The sequence below is a fragment of the Halichoeres trimaculatus genome, unplaced genomic scaffold (genome assembly GCF_033239565.1).
Source record: "Halichoeres trimaculatus isolate MK-OKI-2021-1 unplaced genomic scaffold, fHalTri1.1 fHalTri1_scaffold_3, whole genome shotgun sequence".
In the NCBI taxonomy this organism is placed as follows: domain Eukaryota; kingdom Metazoa; phylum Chordata; class Actinopteri; order Labriformes; family Labridae; genus Halichoeres; species Halichoeres trimaculatus.
The window spans coordinates 9,776,411-9,799,606 of NW_027437181.1; the positions used below are offsets into that span (position 1 = coordinate 9,776,411).

At 39.6% G+C, this 23,196-nt stretch overlaps 1 protein-coding gene across 10 annotated transcripts in view; it reads right to left on the reverse strand.

Moving 5' to 3' along the window:
* ppfia1 (PTPRF interacting protein alpha 1) overlaps positions 1-22,441 on the reverse strand; it is a 46,440-nt gene extending 23,999 nt beyond the window's left edge. For 4 of the 10 annotated variants that reach the window (XM_074667264.1, XM_074667265.1, XM_074667263.1 and 1 more), the window contains exons 1-7: positions 21,404-22,439; positions 18,869-19,138; positions 3,793-3,894; positions 2,917-3,081; positions 2,729-2,803; positions 1,556-1,657; positions 90-323 (exon numbers count right to left, since the gene is read on the reverse strand). In XM_074667264.1, coding sequence (XP_074523365.1) covers positions 90-323; positions 1,556-1,657; positions 2,729-2,803; positions 2,917-3,081; positions 3,793-3,894; positions 18,869-19,138 — 948 coding nt within the window. In that variant the 5' untranslated portion in view covers positions 21,404-22,439. Of the gene's footprint in view, positions 1-89; positions 324-1,555; positions 1,658-2,728; positions 2,804-2,916; positions 3,082-3,792; positions 3,895-18,868; positions 19,139-21,403 lie in introns of all 10 variants that reach the window. The other 6 variants (XM_074667260.1, XM_074667258.1, XM_074667257.1 and 3 more) reach the window with 2 other exon arrangements.
* Positions 22,442-23,196: the final 755 nt, after the last annotated feature.

Below are 23,196 nucleotides of genomic sequence, written 5' to 3' on the forward strand. Positions count from 1 at the left end.
GTTAACCTTAACCATAACTAGTGTTTTCTCATGAGATGCAGGAGAGACCATAACAATGACAAAGAGTCTGTGCTAGCCATCCTCCCCACCTCTCTCAGGTCTCTTTGTAACCGTGTGTTCATGTCCTCAGACTTGATAAGGTCCTTCCTGGCCGTGTCCAAGTCCTCCTCTAGCTCGTTGATGCGTGAAGCCATAGCAGCCATGCGCTCCTTCATCTGGCCAAGATCGGCAGTCTGACGGTCCACCACATCCTGCAGCTCGCCGACCTTCCCGAATCCAAGTCCTGACTCCTCCTCCTGACTCAGGGAACCATCCGAGGACCGCTGCGTAAGAATTGACAGAAGAAGTTTACCATGAAAGGAGTCACTTCACATCACATACAAAGAGGTAGAAACAAGCCAGTGAACTCTCTGACCATCTGCAACTCTTTGAGAACAGACATCCTGAAAGAAAAAATTATATATTTATATATCTAACATATTCCAAGAGCAGATTGATTTTGTGGGAAAAAGTTCAGTCTGATGATGAGAGTATCTTAAACATCAAAAGTGTACAAAAAAGCATATAAAAGCAAAATCACAAACACTTAAAAAGTGAATTGATTAGACTTACAAAGCTGCCAACTTATTAAATAATCTAATCTTTAATAATGAAGACTTTTATTGCCAAATCCTCAGAATTCAGTCCCTCAAATGTGGTTTCTTTGATCCCTAACATGAGAGAAAGCCACAAACCTTTGAGCTGTGGAGGAACAATACATTAAAAGGCTTCAGCTTGGGCTTTGGATAACAACATGCAGCACATATTACTAGTTCTTCCAGAAGAAAACAGGCAACAAGTCATCAGACAACAAGATACAGCCACAGCTCAAAACTGTCTGTTTTATAAACCTTTTAATTTGTTTATGCAACTGTTCTCAATGCAGTTCTACACTTCAAACACTGTGATGCTGCATTTCAGAAGATAAACTAAAATTCACCTGTGAGCCATGCAGTCATTTCAAATTTCATCACTGCACTCATTATCACTCCCACAGTGAATGCTGATCAGTCTTAGCTGCTCCACAAGCTCTGATTAACTGATGTCTCATTATTATAAGCAGAGACACACTGCAGGTCTGTCAGCAGAAACCTGGACTGTTTCCTGCCTGCCGGTCTCCTCCAGACGTAAATCTTGTCTGTGCATGTGTGTAGATGACAGAGCAGAGTACAGCTGATCCGACACATGGTGTGACAGAAATTAGTCTTCATATATGGATGATGCATGAGAAGTTTTAATAAACATGTGGGCATTATTAACCCGAAGAGTTTGTTAGTTCAAAGTTACTGTGAGGGTTTTATTAGCACATGATGAAACTGACAAACACTCTGAGGAACTCATTTAATATTTATGTGTTTGGGGACAAGTAATGAGCAACTAATAATGAAGCATTTGTCCTGAATCATTTCCGTTGTATTACACTGAATTTAAATGTGTGAACAGATGCTGGACATCTCTTACACACAGGCACCTGTAGCAGCGTCTCCATTCAACATATGCTGCTTGGTGACCTCACCTTGCCATTTGTACTCGGTGTGTTTTCAGAGTTGTGGTTGACCTCGCTGGTTCCATCTGCCAGCCCTCTCTTCTGGCTGCTCTGCTCCCTGAGGTAAGCCATCTAGAGGAAACGACACTTTGTTAACCTTCTTAACAGTACACCTAGTTAACCATTTAATCAAAAGCACAACCCCTGTTTCCTTTTATAGGCTGGGATGTTATTTTCTTCCTCTTGAATAATGCAAGTACTGTTAGTGTGTGTGTTTGTCTTGAGTATACATGGGACAGGGACACAAAGAGCAACAGCGGGCAGCTCAGAGCGCCCACAGCCTTGAGTTCAAACCACAACTATTCTGGTTGTGAACTCCCATGAAAGCTCTGCAGCATATAATAAACTCAGAGCCAAAAGGCCTCACAGATAAAAACAAACAGGAAAAAAGCTGCCTGGCCTTGGGAAGTGAGGTTACTAATATGAGCAGAGTGGCAAGTGCTTGATTTGACATACTGGTGTGTGCGTGTGTCTGTGTGTGTGTGTGTGTGTGTGTGTGTGTGTGTGTGTGTGTGTGGTCCCAGGCGTATTCCCAGGAACAAAAGATGGCTGCAGCATGAAGCAGAGAGGAAATCTAGGACACTCCTCAAAGATCCTCTGGGCCTTTTGTCAATCTTAATCCTATTCAAGCCACAGTGGACTGGAGACTCTCCTCTTTGCATGTATGTGCACATATGAATTAAAGAGCCATGAGCCTCTTTTCACTGGAGTTAGTGAATGCTGTGTTCACGTCACATCCGTTTTTAGAATGCTTAGGGTTAGTTTCCTTATCTTGTACAAGATAAAGGTGTAGCAACTTTATCTGACTGTGGGAAAAAAAAGCATGTCAGGAGATAAGGAGTCATAAAAGGGTCCAAATATTCCTCATACGGCGTGTTTCTTGAAAGCTGCAACAACTTCTATTGGTGATGCGATTTTCCCGGAGTCAACTTATCCACTTTCAATATCAAGTCTATAGTTGATTGAAGTGTTGTGCTTGTTTCTAAAGCATTATACAGCCCTCCATACATTTCAGACCTGCTTTCAGTGTAGTTTTTCACACACATCTACAAGCGACTGTAGGAGGCGTGGCAGGACACACTGCTGTGTCTAGCAGCAAAAAAAAAACACCGTTTATTTTGACTATAAATTACATCCACTTACTTCTTTGTGCGAGATAGCAAGTTGTTCCTCCAACGCGCTGCATCTTTCCAAAGCAACACGTAGTCGCTCCCTCACCTGAAACCATCAGAACAAATCAATCAAACCTGTCGCATTTTTTGCTACACACAACCAAAAGATCACATCTAGACAAAAAAACTTCATTCACTCCTTCAGACACGCAGTCCTACCTTCTCGTCGAGGGCTTTGTGGTGTTCAAAAAGTGACTTTAGGGCTTTGAGGACCTCCACCTCACTTGACACTCCCGCTGGAGACTGAGCCTGTCTCTTTACCACCGTCATCCTCAGACTCCGCTCGTGGCGAGACACCAGGCACTCCAGATGCTCCAAGAGGAGCTGGAAAGAAATGGTAGCGTTAAAAGTCAAGACAAAATCAGAGTATAGCTTGATGCAAAACCTGATGTTGGAGGCTCAAACAGCCCCTTCCCACTCCCCACCCCAAGGTTTTCGATGGTATTCAATGTGGCAGAGGGGAAGTGAGCAAGCTCAGGGCAGCTTTGGGTAGGCCCTTTAGCATGCTAAAGTACTAAAGTTTTGTGAATGTAGCTTTAAACTTGCTGCACATAATTAGTCACAAATATTTGGCACCAGCGCTGAGATAACAGAGGCCTAAACGACTTCAATAAATCAACATAATTGCTGGTCTCAAAGCTAAATACAGCACTGAAAAAGACTGACTTCATGCTGCTGAATCTCTGAACATGGTGGGTTTTTTTTCCATTTATGAGCTTCTACTGTTAGTTCAGAAAAGTTATATCACTGTAATAAAATGTCTTCCTCACTGGTTGACATATTTCAACGATTTGAGACACCCAGAACTTGTGACAAAGGTTGGGATTATGAGATAGAAAGTAATCCGTCTGCCAGTGTTATGACAACCATTCATAACCCAAACAGAAACACAGGAATCTGACGTGAAGAGCATGGGCCAATTAAACTTTCCACAACAGCGGTGTATCCTGGAGGTCATGAACTATTTGAGTGTGTTCAGCTTGTTCACTGCAGTGTGTATGTGCTTCTCTGTGTGCAGCAGCGCTTTCTACAAACCCGTGTGTTGTTCCTCTCAGCCTTCAGCTCTGCAATCTCTTCCTCCTTCTCCAGGAGCTGCTCCCGGCACACGTTCACCTCTTTTGTTAGAGCAGCAAACTCCTAAAAGAAAAAAAACAAAAAACAAACATTTAACCACAGAAGAACTACTGCAAATTTTTAAACATAAAAACTGTCAGCATTACTGAGGAACTTTGAGAGGTGTGATGTTTTATACATTCAAACCTACTCAACCAGAAGCTTAGACTCCTTCTTTTGTCTTCATGTTGAGTCTGTTAACCCTTAAAAGCTTGACTCATCAAAAAATAGTCAGAAAATTCTAATGTGTTGGAAACTGAGATGTTTAAAACTTTTAACAAAATACACAACAAATATTGCTTTATCATTTTGTCTATGACAGATTTTTTTTTCTATCATATTTGACACATCAGGAGGATTTTGCAATGTTTTAATTCAAGTTTGTAGTTAATTTGCATTATTTCAATGCAGAAAGTACTAATTTTAAAAAAATGAAAAGTAATTCAGATGCAATTCTTGCTGCTACTTTTTGAAAATTTAAATATATATATATATATATATATATATATATATATATATATATATATATATAAGATTTTGTGACAGCAGCAATTTTGAAAAGGGGCAAAACACAGCTTCAGCTGCCTGTAGGGTAATGCTAATCCTCAAAGGGAAAGATTTTTTTTTTTAGATTTTTAAACAGGTGTTTAAGGAAACAATTGATCATGATGATGACACAGAGGTCCTTGAAACTCATGTATCAAATATGATATGTTTGGCAATATAGGATTTAATCATACAACATTATAAGATCTAGACCTGCTGTTTTTGTTAAGTGTATGAGATTTGTTGTGGTTATGGCTCCATTAATAAAGATTAATTTTAAAATGTTTTTAGATTTTTCTAGAGCTTTAAAACTTCAGGGGCATACTACTTAAATTAGACTAGCAAAGCTAAGAAAGCTGGAATGTGGACGTTCATGTGAGCCAATGTAAAACTTTAAAATTTACCACAAGTACTTTTCTTATAACAGTGTCATTCTGATTTTTCCACTACTTCATTCTTTGAGTTTGTTTCCTTTTCACTGGGAGGATAAAAGTTATACACAAGCCAGATTGAAATCAGACAATATACAATACAGGAGACTAGGGATAGACCGGTTATACCAGGCCGATATTTGGCATTTTGATGCATATCGGCATCACCCTTTTTTTCAATCCGACGGCCGATAAGAAACAAATTTAAAACTGCGTTGTTGCGGCTTTGATGCAGCCTCTACTCAGTCCCCGGCACTGTCACATCCAAAGTACCATCTGATTGGTTACAAGCAGAGCCATGGCTTGGGAAACAGCCAATCAGCGGTGCAGTTATTACAGTTATTGCAGTTATTGCAGTTATATTGAAATTTTGGAAAACTTTATTTACTGTAGAAAACTTTAGCTATTTATGTTTTTAAGTTTTCATTTAACTTTATAAAACATGCTGCTAAGCCTGAGAGCTGTTTAATAAACTCATGCTTAAAGGTATTTGAGTGTTGGAGTTTGTATTGTTTTCAATTTGACACAAATATTTGCACTTTATTTGCAAATTAATATTGGCTTTAAATATTGGTTTTTGGCCTCCTTGGCTACAAATAATCTGTATTGGTATCGGCCTGAAAGAATCTGTATCAGTCAATCTCTACAGAAGACACATTATAATAATAATGAAATAATAGAAGATAAAAAAATATAAGCAGAGGTTATGTACAACTGAAAGCAAGGGGTAGGTTTTAAGCTGTTTCTGAAAAGGATGCACAGAGTTTGACTTTCAAATGACCTCCAGCATGCTAAAGAAAAAGCGTTGTCTCAGGCCTTTTAAGTGAAGATATGCGTAAACAGAACTAATATCCATAACTCTGTCTCACATATCTTTGCATCAATGTAACTGGAGTGTAATGGGGTAGCTGTTCAAGGGGCCCTTTAACACCCATGCACACAAATACTGAAGATATCCAGACTTGATCTGGATGGGTGTACACAAACAGCCAGATATTTCACGAAGTCAGGGTGAGTGTGTGTGACAGAGAGCAAGTGGGCAGAGTGATTACACTGTTCATGTTGAGGAGTTCCTCTGCTTTGTACTCCTTGCTGCTCTCCTCTTTAATCAGTATCATGTTTTCAAATGTTTGCACAGCAGCCACATTCCTACATATTATGCAAAGATATACGTTACAAAAGACTCCTTCTGCTGCTGCCTCGCCCTGTTCATCAAACTTGTGTGTCCACAGAGAAACTCTCACTTATCCTAAAATTTCTAGGGTCAATGACTGCGAGAGGCTGGAGTGTTTTGCTCCCATTAATATAAAAACATTTTATTTAAAATCAGTGCTCTGAAAATATGATCAGTTCTTCAGCTCTTCAGCAGCAGCCACAAGAGGCTTGTTAATCCTAGGTGTTGGTCAAGTTTACTTTGTACATACTGCACATGGAAAACCAACTAAATGTCGATCAAAGTGTTGTTGTTTTTTGTATTTTTATCTCAAAGTATCAGCTAAGACTCAAACTCAGATTGCAGATTAAAACCAACGAGGAAAATGGTATTGGAACATCTTGTCTGCAGCTTCTCTTTGTTTAAATGAACCTTACAACACTCACATCTTTCTCAGGTTCTCCTCAGACAAATACAGTCATGCACGCACACACACACTCACACACACACACTTGCTTTCAGGGATTACATGCATGGATGGACGTAAAGAATGTGCCATCCTGATTTTTTGCCCTACAAAAACGAGCACAGACACCCTGAGAGGAAAGGCCTTCTTGGGTTGTGTGTGTTGGTGTGTGAGTGTGTGTGCAGAGAGACAGGGGGTGGGGGGCTGCTGGAACGGATCGTTCTTTTCAGTCACTACCACAACTATTCTCTCTTCCCTTCACTCCAGCCTCTGAGCTTTTCCAGCGACTGGCACAGATTCTGCTTCGCCGAAGGAAGAAGTGGGAGTCTGCTACTGGCTGAAATCAAGGTCTCTACATCTCTCCCAACCAATGAGGCGCTGTGAGAGGCTGTGAGAGGTGGGCCCAGGGGTAATTACAGAGTGGCTTACTTCCTACATTCCAGAGCAGACGCTGAGGCCGAGCTGAGCAGAAAACTTAAAGATTTCTCCATGCTTCCATTTGATGTTTATGACCCTTTTCTCTTCCCTTAGAGAAACTTCTTAGCTGCAAAAAATAACCTCACTGTGCAAAGAGAGGGATTCCCTACTTTGTTGTTAGCTACTAAGTGTTATGAGCTAGAATAAGCTAGCAAGGAAATTCAGCACAGATGTCTCGATAAACAAATCATAAAGACGCCATATGAATCTACTAGTACCTACAACTGTTGTTCCTTATGTATTTACCATTATAAACTTGGGACATGAAAACTTCATCACAGATCACAAACAGAAAAACTTCAGCCCTCCTCCATGTTGTGGTTGGTTCCACGTTTTGAAATCTGACCCAGATGGAGGCATCAAAACCAGCCCACAGATACTTCCTTCCACTTTATAATCAGGGCACATCCATAACACATGGTCTTCTTTTATGCATTATAAAACATGTATATTACATACACAAGCCGGTTCAGTACCATTAAGACATATGTGGAGGATTTCAAAGCAGAATCTTGGAAATAAAATCTATGTACAATATGGTTTTGGTAGGATACAAGTACGATGTGACAACAAATGCATATAAATTGGGACACAATCTTAGTTTGGGGCACAGAAATGGAAGCAGCACAAGAAGCCACACTGGATGTTTTCCACTCCGCCATAACCAAATGATATATTTTGCATCTTCCCGCCATGTGATGAGACCAAAAAACTGGTGAAATGACTTCATGTTTAAACTTAATTAACTGTCTGCATGGACAGTTTCAGGTAGGGATGCACTGATCCAACTTTTCTGAATCTGATACCAATACCTGGGTTTTGGGTATCAACCGACACTGATCCAATACCACTGTTAAATAATGACCTGCATGCCCTCCTGCGGGATGAGACTGGTCATGTTTTGGGTAAAAGGCAAAAAATGAGTGGATAAAATTACTAAAGTTAATAATTATTCAAACTATAAAATATTTAAATGTTTCCCAGCAGATTGGTAAAAACAATGCAAGAAATATGAAAATCTTAGATCATGAAGTATTAGAATGTAATGATGATCTACCAATAGAGGAGTAGAAGTGGCTGTAGTGCACATTTTATCTCTCACAATGCTATCACAATTATCTGTGTGCCTATGCACAGCCGCAACCAAAGTTATTCTTTCCCTGCCAAATCCCACCATTTGATAATCTGCTTCATGTTGGCACTAGAGACACACCAAGGAACCAATCAGAGAGAGCTGTAGGCCTTGTCTTGGTTTGTTTATCTCTCTCCCCTTTCCATCTCCACACATTTGAGAAAGGATGGCTGCAAACAAAAGTGAAATTGATGAGTTGGTCCCCAAAAGAAACTGTAATATGTCCGTAATGTAGAACAGGTTTGGATTTTCCCAAAGCAACACAACACAAACAAAAGTCATTTGCAAAGTGTTTCTGGAAATATGTAACTTAAGCAGTAATGTTTTACCCAGTAAAGGGTATGGTCCCCATATGGCAAATAGGGCTGCAGCTATCGAATATTTTAGTATTCGAGTATTCTACTGAAAATCCCATCGATTAATCGAGTAATCAGATAAAATACATTTTTGTTTAGTTAAAGAGCAGTTATTTTTCAAATGAAAATTTTTCTCTTTAAGAAATAGAATTTTCTGATACAGCATGTCAATAAGAGCACTTGCTTCGGTAGCTCCAAAATTTGTAAACACACTTTGACACATTTTTTGTGCCTTGTACATCTCATCAAATGTTGCAGACCCAAATGGCACCCGTTTCATAGAATGACCCATTCGTCTCCAAACTCCAGAAAAGAAGCTACATTTGTTGCTAGTTGCTATTTTGTATAAGAGGTAGCTTGAGAGGTCTGAAAACTCTCTTACTATAGCCGCAGTTCTATTTGAAATACCACTCTTTGATCTTTTTTAAAATTAAACGATTCCTCAAGGCGGAGAAAATTACTCGAGTATTTTTTGTAATCGAGTACCTTGAATCATTCGAGGAATCGTTTCAGCTCTAATGGCAAACATATTTTGCACTGATGTTTGTGGTTCTTTTGGATTACATTGCACTTTGAGTGTTTAAAGCAGAAACTCAAGTATACATTTTCATTTTATGCTTTTCGGTATGTTTTTTTTTTTACCTTGTGAAAGTTACATCTTTTGCTCAACTTTCAATGAAAAATGGCGTAAGTGAAGTTGTGTATAAAATATAATGAAGTGCAGTATGATAACAGGTGACAGTTGTATTTGATAGGAGTGTTTAAAACTTGATTTACCCCATGTTTGGTTTGGTTTTTTGTACTTTTAATATTGATTGGATTTTAGTAGCATGAGTGTGCTGCTTCAAAAAACAAGTTGAAGTCACTAAACTGTTATGCTTCGTTGATAAGCTAGCTGTTATGTAGCAAGCGTGCACCATACTTTAATGTTGCTTTTAAGTTGATTTTCCTTTTGACTCAAGACAAAACAAAAAGACTTTGACTTAAACCTATGACCTTAAAATTGTGCATGTCAACATTTTTGTTAGATTTTAATTTTACTTAGTACAAGAGTTGCTAAATTGTTTACCTTAATAGAGAAAAGTGCTAGAACAGTACCATCTTAATGATATTATAATAGGTTTTTTTTTAAGTCTGTGATAAAATTGTGATATCACATTTTTTCATATCCCAACACCCTACAAAAATTACTAAAAAAATAAATAAATAAATTTTAAATTTATATACCCTGTAGACACGTAATGCAGCAAAAAAACAAAGTGCTTCAGAGGTAGTATTTTAAATCAAGTAACCCAGAGCTCCGGTTGAAACAAGGCACAGAGTTGGTTGCCTGGATCAGCACCTGATCTGTACCAGATTAAAATAGTGAGCTTTAAAATGCAGACAAAATGTTCACATATATGAAATTTTAGACAGTCCAAGGATTATTCCCAGCTTTAAATTCAAATATGTAGATAAAATACAGTGGAATCACAAGCTTAAATACATGCAAGTGCAGCCATGTGTACTGGGGCGTGATGCCATTAGTCCCTGCAGCAGGGGAAACTGGTGTGAGGCTCAGCCAGTTCTGATGAGCGACATGCTGGTTCGAGGAGGACTGAGCTGCTCTATAAGCATTAGAACAGGAGAGGGGATTATGGGGGGGCACAAAAAATGTGTGCCAACCTATTAAAGAAACAGTGCACTAAAAATACAGGGAATGTACAGAGTTTTTATAGGGCTAACTGTGCGGGACATTTTCTGTTTTTTTTTTGCTTTTGTTTTTTTTTTTTTTGCTTTTGTTTTGTTTATCACAGAACAGAAAGACAGTAGAGCAAATACAATAAAATATGAGCAGAGGAGTGAAATTTTATCATAATAATTCACATTATTATATGTAGAGGTAATTTTTCCAGTATCCTAATATGTGCTTAAAGGTTCAGTGCAGTCGTCATCAGCATTTGTCAGAACAGACTTGGTAGAAATTGGGAAAAAATGTCAATGAGTATCTTTAAACGAGTGTAGTATCATCTGAATATAATAACTCATCATAGAAAGAGTCTTTTTTTTATCTATGTAAGGAGTCTGTCTCCTTCCATGTACGCCACTGTCTTCATTTTGTGAGCTGCCTGCAACCCAATTAGAAGACGAAAAGATGAGTAGTCGATGTGGTCAAAAGTTGTCAGATTTGATGGTAAGACTTTGACAAGTAGAGAATCATACTTGTAAGTTATGGCGGGGCTTCTTGTCCACAGTATTGCTTTTACCAACAGGAGGGGTGAGAAAGGGAGGAGTCCATCTGAATCTGGCTGTGAGACATCACATTTCTACATACCGAACCTTGAGTTTGTCCATCACAGTATAACGCAGTTTCCATGAGGAAAGTGTTTCACAGGGGCTTTGATGCTACGTATCGTAAGAATTTCTTTAGCGTTCCTCATTTATGATTTGTTTAACGGGTAAAGTTTTCTGCAAAGATCTTCTCTATAAAGCAAGCAGACACCAACACAACTAGCAGAATAACTCTATAAAGATGTGTGACATCTTTTGCAGATGCAGGATATGTAGTGAGAGTGCTGCTAGTTGAAAGATCACGGTGTCCTTAAAATAAGTTTAATTGTACCGTTTTTCCTCTTAATATGTTTCTCTACTTTTGGAGAATAACAGGAGTTCACTTTCACTGCCACGGAGATTCAATCATTTCCCCTTTACAGAACATATCAGGTTTCTTCACCTGCAGCTAAAACTAAACTTTACAGTAGGAAAGTGCTCCATTACTCTGGCACGTAATACCCCTGCAGGAAAAAAAGAACTGCCAACAGGTTGTTTAACTATTTCCCAAGTTAAAGTCCTGCTTCAAGATCAGTCACCCTTGCTCTTGTTTATGTGATATGTTAAGTTTTATGCAAAGTGATGTTGTTACAATTAAATCCTTCTTTTAAAGTAGTAAAGGTCTAAAATGATCATTAGTAAATAATAAACGTACTCTTTCGATCTGTGCACCACCTTTAATTTTTGTGCAGAGTTAAACTCTGCCCAAGAGGAACGGACTTCACTGCAGCTCTGATGATCCTTGAGGAAAGGAAACAAGAACACGACGAGGCTCTTCTCTGTTGTGTCAACATCCAGCACAAGAATGCAAAACAAACTTAGAGTGACAGCAGACTTAATGAATTTTAACACGGCCTCTGAATATCATTTGGTCTCATCATGTCATGTCTTCTCTCCCTAAAGGATGCTGCAGTGTTTGCAGACTCCAATAACACATGGCATTCTGTTTTTGTCACACCTTTGTGTCAAGTACCAGAACCCTGATGTATTCTCAAAATGTAGCAACTTATCAAAGCATTGCAACCGTTTAATAGGCTTGAGATTAAGCTCTTTTTCTGCACTACACCATATGATGGTCAGACTGTTCTGGATTTGGACGTGGAATCGGAACCAATAGGCCTTCTTCCTGCATAATGACTTTAGCTGTTCTTAAAAGCTTACAGCGTGTGCTGAAATCTGACACTGTGCAGAGGGCATCTGTTCTCCTGGAGGAGGACTCACCGTCACAAACTAATTAGAGACCACAATGGCTCCTATTCAGGGCTGCTTAGACTGCTGGCCTAACAGACAGACAGAGAGAAGACGTTCATCTAACAGAGGTGAGCCAAAACGAGTCTGCACCATCTTTGCTAAGATACCTCAAATACAGAGAGAGCATCATCTTGGCAGGGGTAATGTCTGATCTAGTATACCTAACTCTTACCTCAATTATCCTTTGAGTTTCATCACTCATCAACCCATGCAGACTCACTGCTTCTTAAGTTTGCATATCCACGTTCAATGTAACATAAAAGTGTATCCTCAGAAAGGAGATGGAGGTAGGTTTTTGTTTTTGTTAAAAAGTAACATAAGAACATCTCAGAATGCAGAAATAAAGTTGATGACAGGTCATTTAAGGTCATGATTTACAGCAAATCCCAAAGCACAGAGCTAAACTTCTCCAACTCAACCTCCAGTAGTAACTTTCCAGGTCTGACATGTAAACAGCAAATAAAGCTTGAACATCAAGAATAAGGCATTATAAAAGCAGCTGAGGAGGACAAGCTGATGTTCTTGTTGCAATGTGGGAGTTTCCCTGTTTATCTACAGTTTAATGTTAACAAGCCTATAAGTGAGACAATCATTTTCGGAGAATTTAGAGCCCATAGGAACATGAAGTTTTTCTGTAAAGAGGGCAAAACATAATTTCTTCTTAAATAGTGTTTTTTTTTTCTAAGAAGAATTAAGTGCATGTCACACAGTGAAGGTGGAATACTGTTACATTGAAGAGGAAACAAGAAGATCCCTAAGTTTATGTTTAACTTTACTGCCAGATTATTTTCGCCCCTGTAACGTCTTGTCCTAAATATGACTGTCACAGAGGCAGGGTGGTGAGATGAAGTTGTCCCACTGCTGTGCTGGCTTAAGGTTAGTAACATAAGAGTGGAACAGCTTTTTGTGTGTTTGCATGTCTGAGACCGTATTTATGTGAAGCTCCCTCCATGTGTTTACCCTTCCTGCCTCAACAACACCTTCTTAGAAAGTGAACTCATGTACGTAAACATCAACATTATGCCATGGCAGTGGGAATACAAAAGTACAAAGAGAGATCTGCATGATAGCGCTGTGGCAGACTCACATCATGAAAAGGTGTCTTCAAACAAGCAGATGAAGCTGGAAAATGTACTCATGCTTTTGATAATGAAATACTTAAACTCAATTAAAGCCGTCCTTCAGATAAGAATCAAGAAAAATTCTCAAGAGCTCTACTGTCCCCTCAATAAAGGCAAAACTAGGGATGCACAGTATTATCGGCACCATATCGGTATTGGCTGATAAAAGCTTAAAAACCTGTTTATCAGTATCTGCAGATATGAAAATTTCTGCCAATATGCACAGCCGATAAGGTGCTATTCAGTTAGGATTATTATTATTTTCCATCTGAAAAATAAGCTCCTTGAATAAAATGTTGCACTTCATTTATTTGCACTGCAGAGCTCTGTGTCTGTCACCAGGTTGTTACAGTAGCTCTAAAATAATCAAATGCAACTTGGTTATGTTTAAAAATGCATTGTACATTTAAAGTTCATGTGATCTAAAGAAATTATTTTTCTGTATTTTAATACTGAATGTCTTGCGTTTGAAAAAATAATACATTTCTTATTTATGGTAAAATCAAATGTTTTTTGTCTTGTTTTATGTGAGTTTCTTAAACAAATAGGACTGTCACAATAAGAGTAACATAAAAATTCCAGTACAAGATAGACTTAGCTTTCTTTACAGTGAAAAAAACAAACAAACTTGTGATTATCGGTATCGGTATCAGCCAAAAGGGGTTTCAATATATTGGCATATTGGATATCGGCAAAAATCCCATATCGTGCATCCCTAGGCAAAACTCATCCTCAAAAAGATAGTATTGTGTTTTTTTTTTTTTTTTTTTTATTCCATCCGTCTGGTGCCTCCATTGTATCTTTACATGATTAAAAGTTAAAAAATATGTTTTTTTTGTCATTTGTGTTTTAGGAAGCTCTTGCTTCAGCCTCTGTCTGAAACACACTTCGTATTAGATGCTGTCTCTTTAAGACACGCTGCTTCAAAAAACCCCAACTCTTTGACTGGCCAGCCCTCTGGAGGCCTGTAGGGAGTAAAGCTATGGTCAGATCTCTGTGTTTTAGGTTTGCACCATTGTGAAATGAACCAGTCAGGAGATCATTATGAGATGACCTCATTATTTCAGCAAGTCTCATGAAGATCTCATGACATTTAGATCAGTTTATAGACAGATTCAAGGATTTCCACAACAAACGAATATGTAGCTGTTTCAAAACCACATGAATTATTACTTTATATCTATGTTTAAAATGGTAAACTTCTCAAGATTCAAAGAAAAATCTCAAGATCAGAATTTAAAACAATCTGCACAGTAAAGAGTCTTTAAACATGTCACTGGGTTATTAAACTTCTTTATGAGACATGAATCCTGCCAAGAGTTTCGGCTTCATCAAGTCTGTAGAAAGTTATGAGGTTGCTGTTTTTTGTCTGACCAAACAGGGAAGCAGAACCTCGACTTCTCTTTCTTCTGTTTTTAATTCAGATCAAATGAGTCAAAGGGCAACACTACTCCGTCACTCTCATGTCACAGCGTCAAACACTGTCACTCTTTGTCTTTCCAGCTTACCACTGACGACTCTCAATTCATACCATTGTGCCTCTGACAGAATATAGAATTTGGTCATAGCCATGAGGTGGCTCCTTCAAAATAAATCACAAACAATCCAGACACAGATCAGGTTTATGACACATGGTTTGATAAATGAGTCTACAAGGTTGGAAACCGAAGCCAATAAGAAATCCACAAGGCGACATTTAAATGTGGGAAAACCAGACGAATGTCGCCGGCAGAATAAACAAAAACGGAAACTAAAGAACAGATAAGAACCATCCCACTGGGGAAAGCTGGAGTTTGAAAGAGCTGTTGACGTGTGAGCAACTACTGAGGAATGTTTGAGCATTCCTGCTGAAGGGTGCTCTCACCAGGATGGAGGAGACGCACAAAGGAAAGCACCGCCCCTTTACCTGCGTCCAAGAGCCAGAGAAACTTGGCTTAATCCAACACAGTAGGTCAAGATGGCAAAGGGTTAACACAGGGTTACTAGGACTTTTCTGAGCCGGGTAGTTAACTGCTCTCTCTGCTTTGTACAAGGTTCATCTTTGGTCAGTAGGCCAACCCTTTGAAGTTGCGAAAATGAAATAGCCTTCAACACCATCTTTCTGTCTCATTTGCCCGATAAAATTACGTCAACTAATTGAGGGTCTCAAGTCCAAAATAATCTGTTACACTCCCCAATATTTACGATATTTATTTTTGATATAGGAAAAAAAAAGGAAAACAAGCTGAAAACTAAAGCAAGGGAAATCTCTAGTCTGTGGTGGATTCCCTGACATTTCTATTATTAAAAATACAGAGCATTTCATAAATATAAGTCTGCAACCAAGTTATCAATGTGTAATGATCAAAAGAAGATGGTTAGATGAGGGTAACACTGTCTCAAACTTCGAAACACTAACAGAAACGAGTTAAGAGGAATTTTTGCAGAAATACAGGAACTGGTGAAAGTCAAAGTATAATTCTAAAACCTCTGTCACAACTTTACTTTGTGCAAGTATTCAAATAAACAAAACAATGAAAGTAAAAATGTGGTGACTGATGTAGGATTTAATACATTTAAAGAGCCAATGAATTAGTATATTCTTTAAGTGACATTCCTCAAAAGGAGATTTTAAAGCAAACTGTATTGAAAACTGTAAAACATAGAACATTTAAAAAGCCTTCTCTTTGTTCACAGCTGCATTTTCATGCCTTCCAGATACAACTCCAGGAGACCGGGCAGAGAGCCAGATGTTCAGCTGACAGCATCACAGCTGCATGAGCGGCAGCGTGCACGCACACGACCAGACACGATGAGAATCAGGAGTATAAACACATCTCTACTTCGGTCTGACTGGTACTATTTAAAGAACAAATGTGACAAAGGCTAAGGTGAGGGACTTGTAGAAATCCAATAAAAAAGATCACAGAATAATCTGCTCTGTGAGTATTTTTTTCTATTAATGTTTGGAGTATTTGTTCTGTATTACCATCAGTGTTTTTCCTGCGTGTTCATCCCCAAGACTTAAAATGGAATCAGCAAAGGTGTGAATAAACTAAAAGTGGATGTTTGTGGGATGATCTTCTCAACAGGATCACAGTTTAATAAGGGATGTCCTGATCAGTTTTTGTTCATCCCTCGAGTCAGAGTCATTTGATTTTGAGAATCCACTGATACTGAGTCCCAAACCGATACTTCTACTCAAACACACTGCGCTCCCAGCTTTTAGCTCCTGCCATGTTCTGCTCCACTTCACTGCAACCAAAAGTGTCACTGCAGCAAAGTGACGTCATGCCCTACGTTGTTTCTGTGTGGAGTTGAGACGGTCTGACTTTTTACCTCCACAAAAGGTAAAGCTGTTATTTTTCCCATTTGAGTTGAAATATGTTAGATCTAATCAAAATAATAAAAATGAATATAGAAATATTTCCATCTGATTCCTGATCAGGATGTACTGTCCAATTCTGACCAAGTAACCACATGATCGCCCTGATTTTCAATCACGATCTGACATCCCTAGTTTTAATATCTTTGATTTAAATAAATTCATTCCACAAGTTGGTCCACCAGATTAGTCAGCAGAAGTAACTGACTTGAGATCACCTCCAACAGGCAGATTAATAAGAAAGCATCTCTTGCTCTTTGTCTCATACGCCCCCGTTCATTGAGGCTTCTGTGAGACTACACCTGCGATACTTCACTGTCTTCCCCCAACGGGTACTTCAGTGAATCACAGTGCAGCTCATAAACCGCATTTCAACAATATGGACATCATTCAAGACAATTAAAGGGATAGTTACAGACTGTAATCGCTGGTGACGAGGAAATAGGCGCTAACAGGGAAATACCGTACCAGATTCAAGGGCTATTTTCTCTGCCTACAAGAACTAAAATCAAAAAGTAATACCACAGTTTAAGAGTACGCTACATAAAATAATTTTTAAGTGCATTAAGTCTTGGGAAATATAAACAGTTATCCGGACCTAACTAACTGGTCATGTATCCTTCCACACTACGCTAGTGCGCTCCGTCCCCCCTCCTCCTTTCAGCTGTAGGGAATGTAAACAAGCTATGCTTCGGGCGCCGGTTGTAGCTTTGTGTAAGTTTGATCAAGTATCGTAATTCTTTTGTTTGTACTCTAAGGATTGTGAGGCAGCGTAGGAAATTCAAAATGAGTGACTATGACAGCGACGATGAAGTTCCATTCACTTTGGAACCAAAAGGATACCTGTATGAACCGGAGTACACAGAAGAAGAGCTGCTACAGATGGTGACTGAAAAGAATACAGAGGAAACATCCACGGACACTGTACCTAATATCCTTAGTGGTCACATAGAGCTCATACAACCCCACTTCAAAAAAACTGAAATATCCCTTTAAAGGTCTCAGACTTTGATTGAAACCAGAAGCAGCAAATGTTTGACATCTTTGCTTGAAAAAAAAAATTGTAAAAACAAAATTTATCATTCATTCATTTCATCAGATTAAGTGATGCATCATTGCAGCTCTAGATTGTGTGAAAATTCTGAAACTGACACAGTGCAAAGAGAACACCTTCGATGCTGCCATCACAGCATCAATGATCATGATACTGTAGCTTGTTGAGCATTGAAGATGTCAATGTTGTACAAGTTTATCTCACTGTAGTGACTCTGCAAAACATTCACTTTCAGCTACATGAATCAGTGTCCGGAAGGTGCCTTTGCTTTGAGCGGAGTTGTAGATTGTTCATACTTTTCTTTCCAGAGCTGCAGAAAAACGTGTTTCCATCCCACAAGTTTGTCCAGCATCATCTCTAACTATCAGTTCCAGGAAAGTTGGGATATTATCAGCCAGAGCTCTGTGTAATCTTTGCTGCTTTTTGTATGCAGCAGTCTCTCTCCCAATCTTCAGAGCTCCCTGCTTTCTGCACTGGGATCTGTCATCTGTCATCCTCTTAGCTGTGATCGCTCACAGTCTGCACGCCACATGGTTCCCCCAATCGTTTTATAGAATGTGAGCTAACCCCTGATTAAAAACATCTTGTTACAGTTCATACACTGGATGCATACTCATGCAAACAACATCAACGTTTAAATTATTAGCAGCCTCTAATGCATCATTAAAAACGGGACACCTGAGCCCTTTGTTTTTAATGCAAGACCCCAGAGGGCTGAAACATGAGTCCTTAATAAAACAGAGACCTGCGGCAGATGGACCAAGTCAGGATTACAGTACTCTTCACATTTTGCTAAGCAAAGAACCACAGCTTTGACAATATTACTGTGAGAGGAGCATTTTACAGATATTAGCACAAAAATCCTGATGGTCTGAAAAAGCAAATGAGCACAGCATGTTTTGGCATTATTTTATAAGAAGTCCTTAACAGAACCACTTTATTTGCGGACGTAGTGAGTGTGAAACGCAGGAGGAAAGACTGCTCCTAAAGGCAAACCATGTGGGCCTGATTTACCTTCATGGGCTCACCTCTGCATCTACAGTAAGACACATAACTTGCATGGCCCAGCCAGAGTGTGGTATCACTTTCTCCACTGCGAGAGTCACAGCCAGGCCTACAAATCTTAAATTCACACACCACAATCTTTTTACAACTTAATCAGAATTATGCCTCTGTTTGCCGCTTTGCCAAACAATTCCCACACTGCATCTGTTTGGGATCCTGGAATAAATCAACTCTTAAAAAGTAGCCGTTTGATTTAAAACATGAGACACACCGGACACATGTGCAGCTGCTGTTGGCAACAAATCTATCTATCAAGTGCCCGTCTCACTCACCTGTGGTAAAGCAGTGTTCAGTTGTCTCTGCAGTGAGTCCCTTTCATGGCTGACTTCGTGAAGTTTGCCCTGAGTCAGGCCCAGATTCTCCTGAGTCTCCCTCAGAGTGTCGAGAAGACGATCCCTCTCCTCCAGCATGGACACCATCAATGACTCGAAGTGACCCTCCGAGTCTGACTGCAGGGGGGAGCCGGAGCCCCGCCGACCACTGCCACCTCCCCCGCCGGGCCCTTCAGCCTCGCTGATGGTGGGCATCACTTCGCACATCATCTGCAGGTGGAGAGCAGGGAACATAAATGGAAAAAGACATTGAAAGATATTCATGATACTGTTAATACACCTGTGGTTACCCTACACAAACAAGCAGTGAGAAAAGCAGAAAAACGCCTTATTTTCTGTTTTACTGCTTAGTTTTTACTCGCAGTGTACACCCTCTACCTTTCATTTCTCTATAACCCCACCCCACTTCTCTCTTTCTGCAGCTGGCAGCCATGATTGTAGAGCCATCTTTTGATTAGTTTTTGTACTTTTGGACACCAGTGTAAATCTACATACAGGGTTTTTAATCCAGGCTGTCAAACTGAGCTGAGATTAAAAAAGGTAATATGCCTGGTGAACTTTGCAGAAGTCAAGCCATTCCACTGCTTATTGGTGGAGTTGAAGGTAAAACAGAGTCAATTCAGTTTGACCTGCTCGCCAATTGCCACCACTGTGTTGTACTTTTTAAAGGAAACAACAGTTCACCTACATTTGAACAGCATCCAATCAATCAAAGGCAGCTAAACTAGCTGTGTCTGAAGCTCTTTAAGTGACGTCAGATCTAGGAACAGCTGTGCGGGAAGGTCTGGGGAATTAGAACCACCCTCCACACCAAGGAGCTTAGGTGCTGTAGACAGACTGTGAGACAAAAAGCCAAGAATCATGTGAGCTAGATTTCACATTCCATACAAGGAACAACAATTTACAAATGGGAGCAAGTGGAGCAGGAACTCGGCCACAGCACTGGCTCATTCTCTGCATCGCCTGAGATGCCAAAAGCTATTTGTTACCTCTGTGTTGGCTTCAGTGCACCGGCACTTGACTTTGTAAATGGGCCTTGTTTACACAACATTGTTTCATCCGAAAAAGCTAGAATGCAGTGAAAAAAATCTGCGCTTAAACAGAAACGCTGAGGGGGTGAAAACGTTGTAGTAAGCATACCAGGCCTGTAGTTGGCGCTACCTGTCTTGTCCAGAAGCAGCTTTTGGTTGATCTCCACTGAAGTAGAGTTGGGCCACGCATTTGATATATTAGGGAATGCTGATTGCAGAAGTGGTGTAACTGATGCACATTTTGTTGGAAGTCAGTCAACAGATTCAGCAAACTAAGCAGCACTAGCACAACTCAGCAGCTATACTTTTACGTTTCATCCTAAAGCCATTGTCGTGAAAACACCCCCCTTAATCTTCCACCAACAACACTTAAAACCTGGACTGTACCTGGTGTTACATGCAAATTAACTAGAAAATAAATCAACCTGCCTTCCTTGTTCAATACAATCACAAAAAGTATGTTTCAGGTGGCAAAGAAGATCACTTGTGGAGGGTGCAAATCTTTACCTAGTTTATAGAAAGCAAAATACAAAACCAACGCTCTTTATCGAGGTCAAGCCACTCAGGCTCGACAATGTTTACGAGGGGGAGGGTCAGTCAGCATCCATGAGAGGGAGTGACAGATGGTGGGTCCGGTATAAGCACAGAAATCCCAAACGTCAAAAAGTAAAGATGACAAACCACAGTCTGGAGGTAGGACATAATTGTACATATGAACTTCAAAAAACTTTAATAAGTAGGAGCGACTTGGAAGTATTTCTTTACATAAAGGAAAGATGAGGTGAGAGCAAGGACTGAGAAGCACTGATGCACAGTATTATCAGGAGTAATTAAATGGCTTTAAAAGTTGGATATCGTATCAGAAGATGGGAAAATTTCCATCATTTAAAGACAGTATAAGGATATGACTGCTGTGCAGACACCAAATCGCCTATTTGCATCGCAAAAGCACAGGTGATGTGAGGAGCAAAGGACCTCGAACTTAACACTTTCAATGCCAGCTTTAGACTGTGGATCTCAATAATCAGCATCCTGGGCAGCACTAAGGGTGTCCAAAAAACAATGGTGACTGAAAACCTTTCAGCAACCTTAAGGTTAATAAGAACATCACTGCATTCACTGCTCTTAATGACCAGCTTAGTGTGGAGAAAGATGCCAGCTTCCACAGGTTAGTGATGTACTGCAAGATGATTCTGATAATAATTCATAACAGAAAGGTGCATCCCATTTGAAAAGCATGTCAGGTATGTGTTATGGCTGAAATTGATGTAGTAATGACAAATAAACTTCAGACAAGTTTGACCCACTTAAACTTCTTGTAAATTACATGTAAGCGTGATCATGGTGAATGCAGTTCACTGTGTCATACACACTTTATCTTAAAGAAGGATTAGATCATCTTTATATAAAATTAAACAGTTTTAAATCATCCAGCTTATCTCACCTTGAACGGATGGTGTTAGTCCAAATGCTGTATTAGTCCTCGTTATTTTGAGGTGTCAGGTAAGAGCCAACAAAGTCCAGGTATTCCAATTAAAGTCCCACGAGTATCCAGAGTCAGTCAGAGCACGTAAATTCCATTAAGAGGCTGGTATGCATTAAGGCTGTGAAAAAGAGGGATAAAAAGGATCCTAAAGGCCTCAAAGAGAAACCCACACTAAGTGAGCAGGGGGCAGTATTCCAAGTTTGGCCGGCTAACCCAACGTTAGCACACTAGCATTAAAAATGCTGGAGATTCAATGATGTGGATTGAAAAGTCAAGTGTCTATTCCTGCTTTGGGAAACAAATATCCACTAACTCATAATAAGTTCAACAATCTACAAATAACATCTCTTAACAGGTAGATATGTTATGACACAGTTAGCTGACGTGGAAAGAGTTGTAGCATTGCTGGCTCTTTGGCTTGATGTCAGTTAGCCTGCGTTAGCTTCTAGCCAGCTAGGTTGCTAACGCTCGCTAGTTTTGGATACGAAGTTAGCTACAACAACGTCTGGTAGTCAACTAAAAATAAGCTCTATTCTGTATAAAAGTTGACAACATGATATCGATCATTATAAGTATTCATCGCACATTCTTAAAAACACCAAACAGCTTTAAAATCATTGAAACTGATCCTTTAATATCAGCTGAATTGAATATTCTGTCACTAGCATCAGCTAACGTTAGCTTCCCGTCGATTCGGCGAAGTCGCGTCACCACATCACGGATCGACCTGAAAACTTCCAGCTAACATTGAACGTTAGCGACGTGTAAGGTCCGTTTGGGGAATCCAAACTGTAAACACAAATTATATTCCCTTCGTTTACGCCAGAGTTTCTGAAGTTCTCTCGGTATTTCCACCATAAAATCCGTCGGTCCTGTCCTTCCCTGTCGCCACTGCCTGCCAGCCTCGGCAGTCGGGACAGCCAATAGTAGGCTCTCTGTCGATAGCACTTTTCATTAGCCTGCTAACCTCGGGCAGAGAGCGCTGTTTGCAACAGGAGAGATGGTGGGGATTTCGGCTCCTATATGATCAGTTAGTTACGATCAGTTCGAAGAGCCGATTCTTTTGGCTTCACTGAAAAAACTCATATAAGGATTTTTAGCCGGTTATGAAGTGATTCTGATGGCTTTATGAATGAAAAACGCAAACAAGGAACAGAACAAGAAAAGTAGTTTGTTTCGTTATGATCCTATCTTTTGATATATGAAACCAGCATTGAGTTGAGGACACGTTGAATGATCATAGACTGTTAAGGCCAAATCATGTAGAGCTCTCCCTACTTGGTGGCTGCAGTACAGGTCAGAAACCCAACCGTTTTCATGCTTACTTTATTATTGTTTGTTGAAGGAAATGGTGAAGGGGGAAAAGTCAAGCACACAGTCAAGAAAAAAAATCTCAGTAGAGAAACCATTTTGTTTGATATGAAATACAAAATATTTTTGGTTTCTGATATTTCAAACATGAAATTTGCTATCATGCATATTTTTGTTATAACGTGTCACCCGAAGTTGTTGCAGGGTTTGACGGCAGACAAGACAAACGTTATAATCAAAGTAAAAACTACTACTTCCAAATTAAAAATTGGAAGATACTACGCTTTACACTGATTTCTACTACAACCAGTAAAGAGCGGGTCTCTCAAGTCGGAGCCTGTTCACTGAAAGGAGTCATTTGTCGAAGCTGAATCGTTCGCGATCAACACATTGCTTAACAGGGATATGACAGCAGCAGCTCTAAATCCCAGCCTGTATTT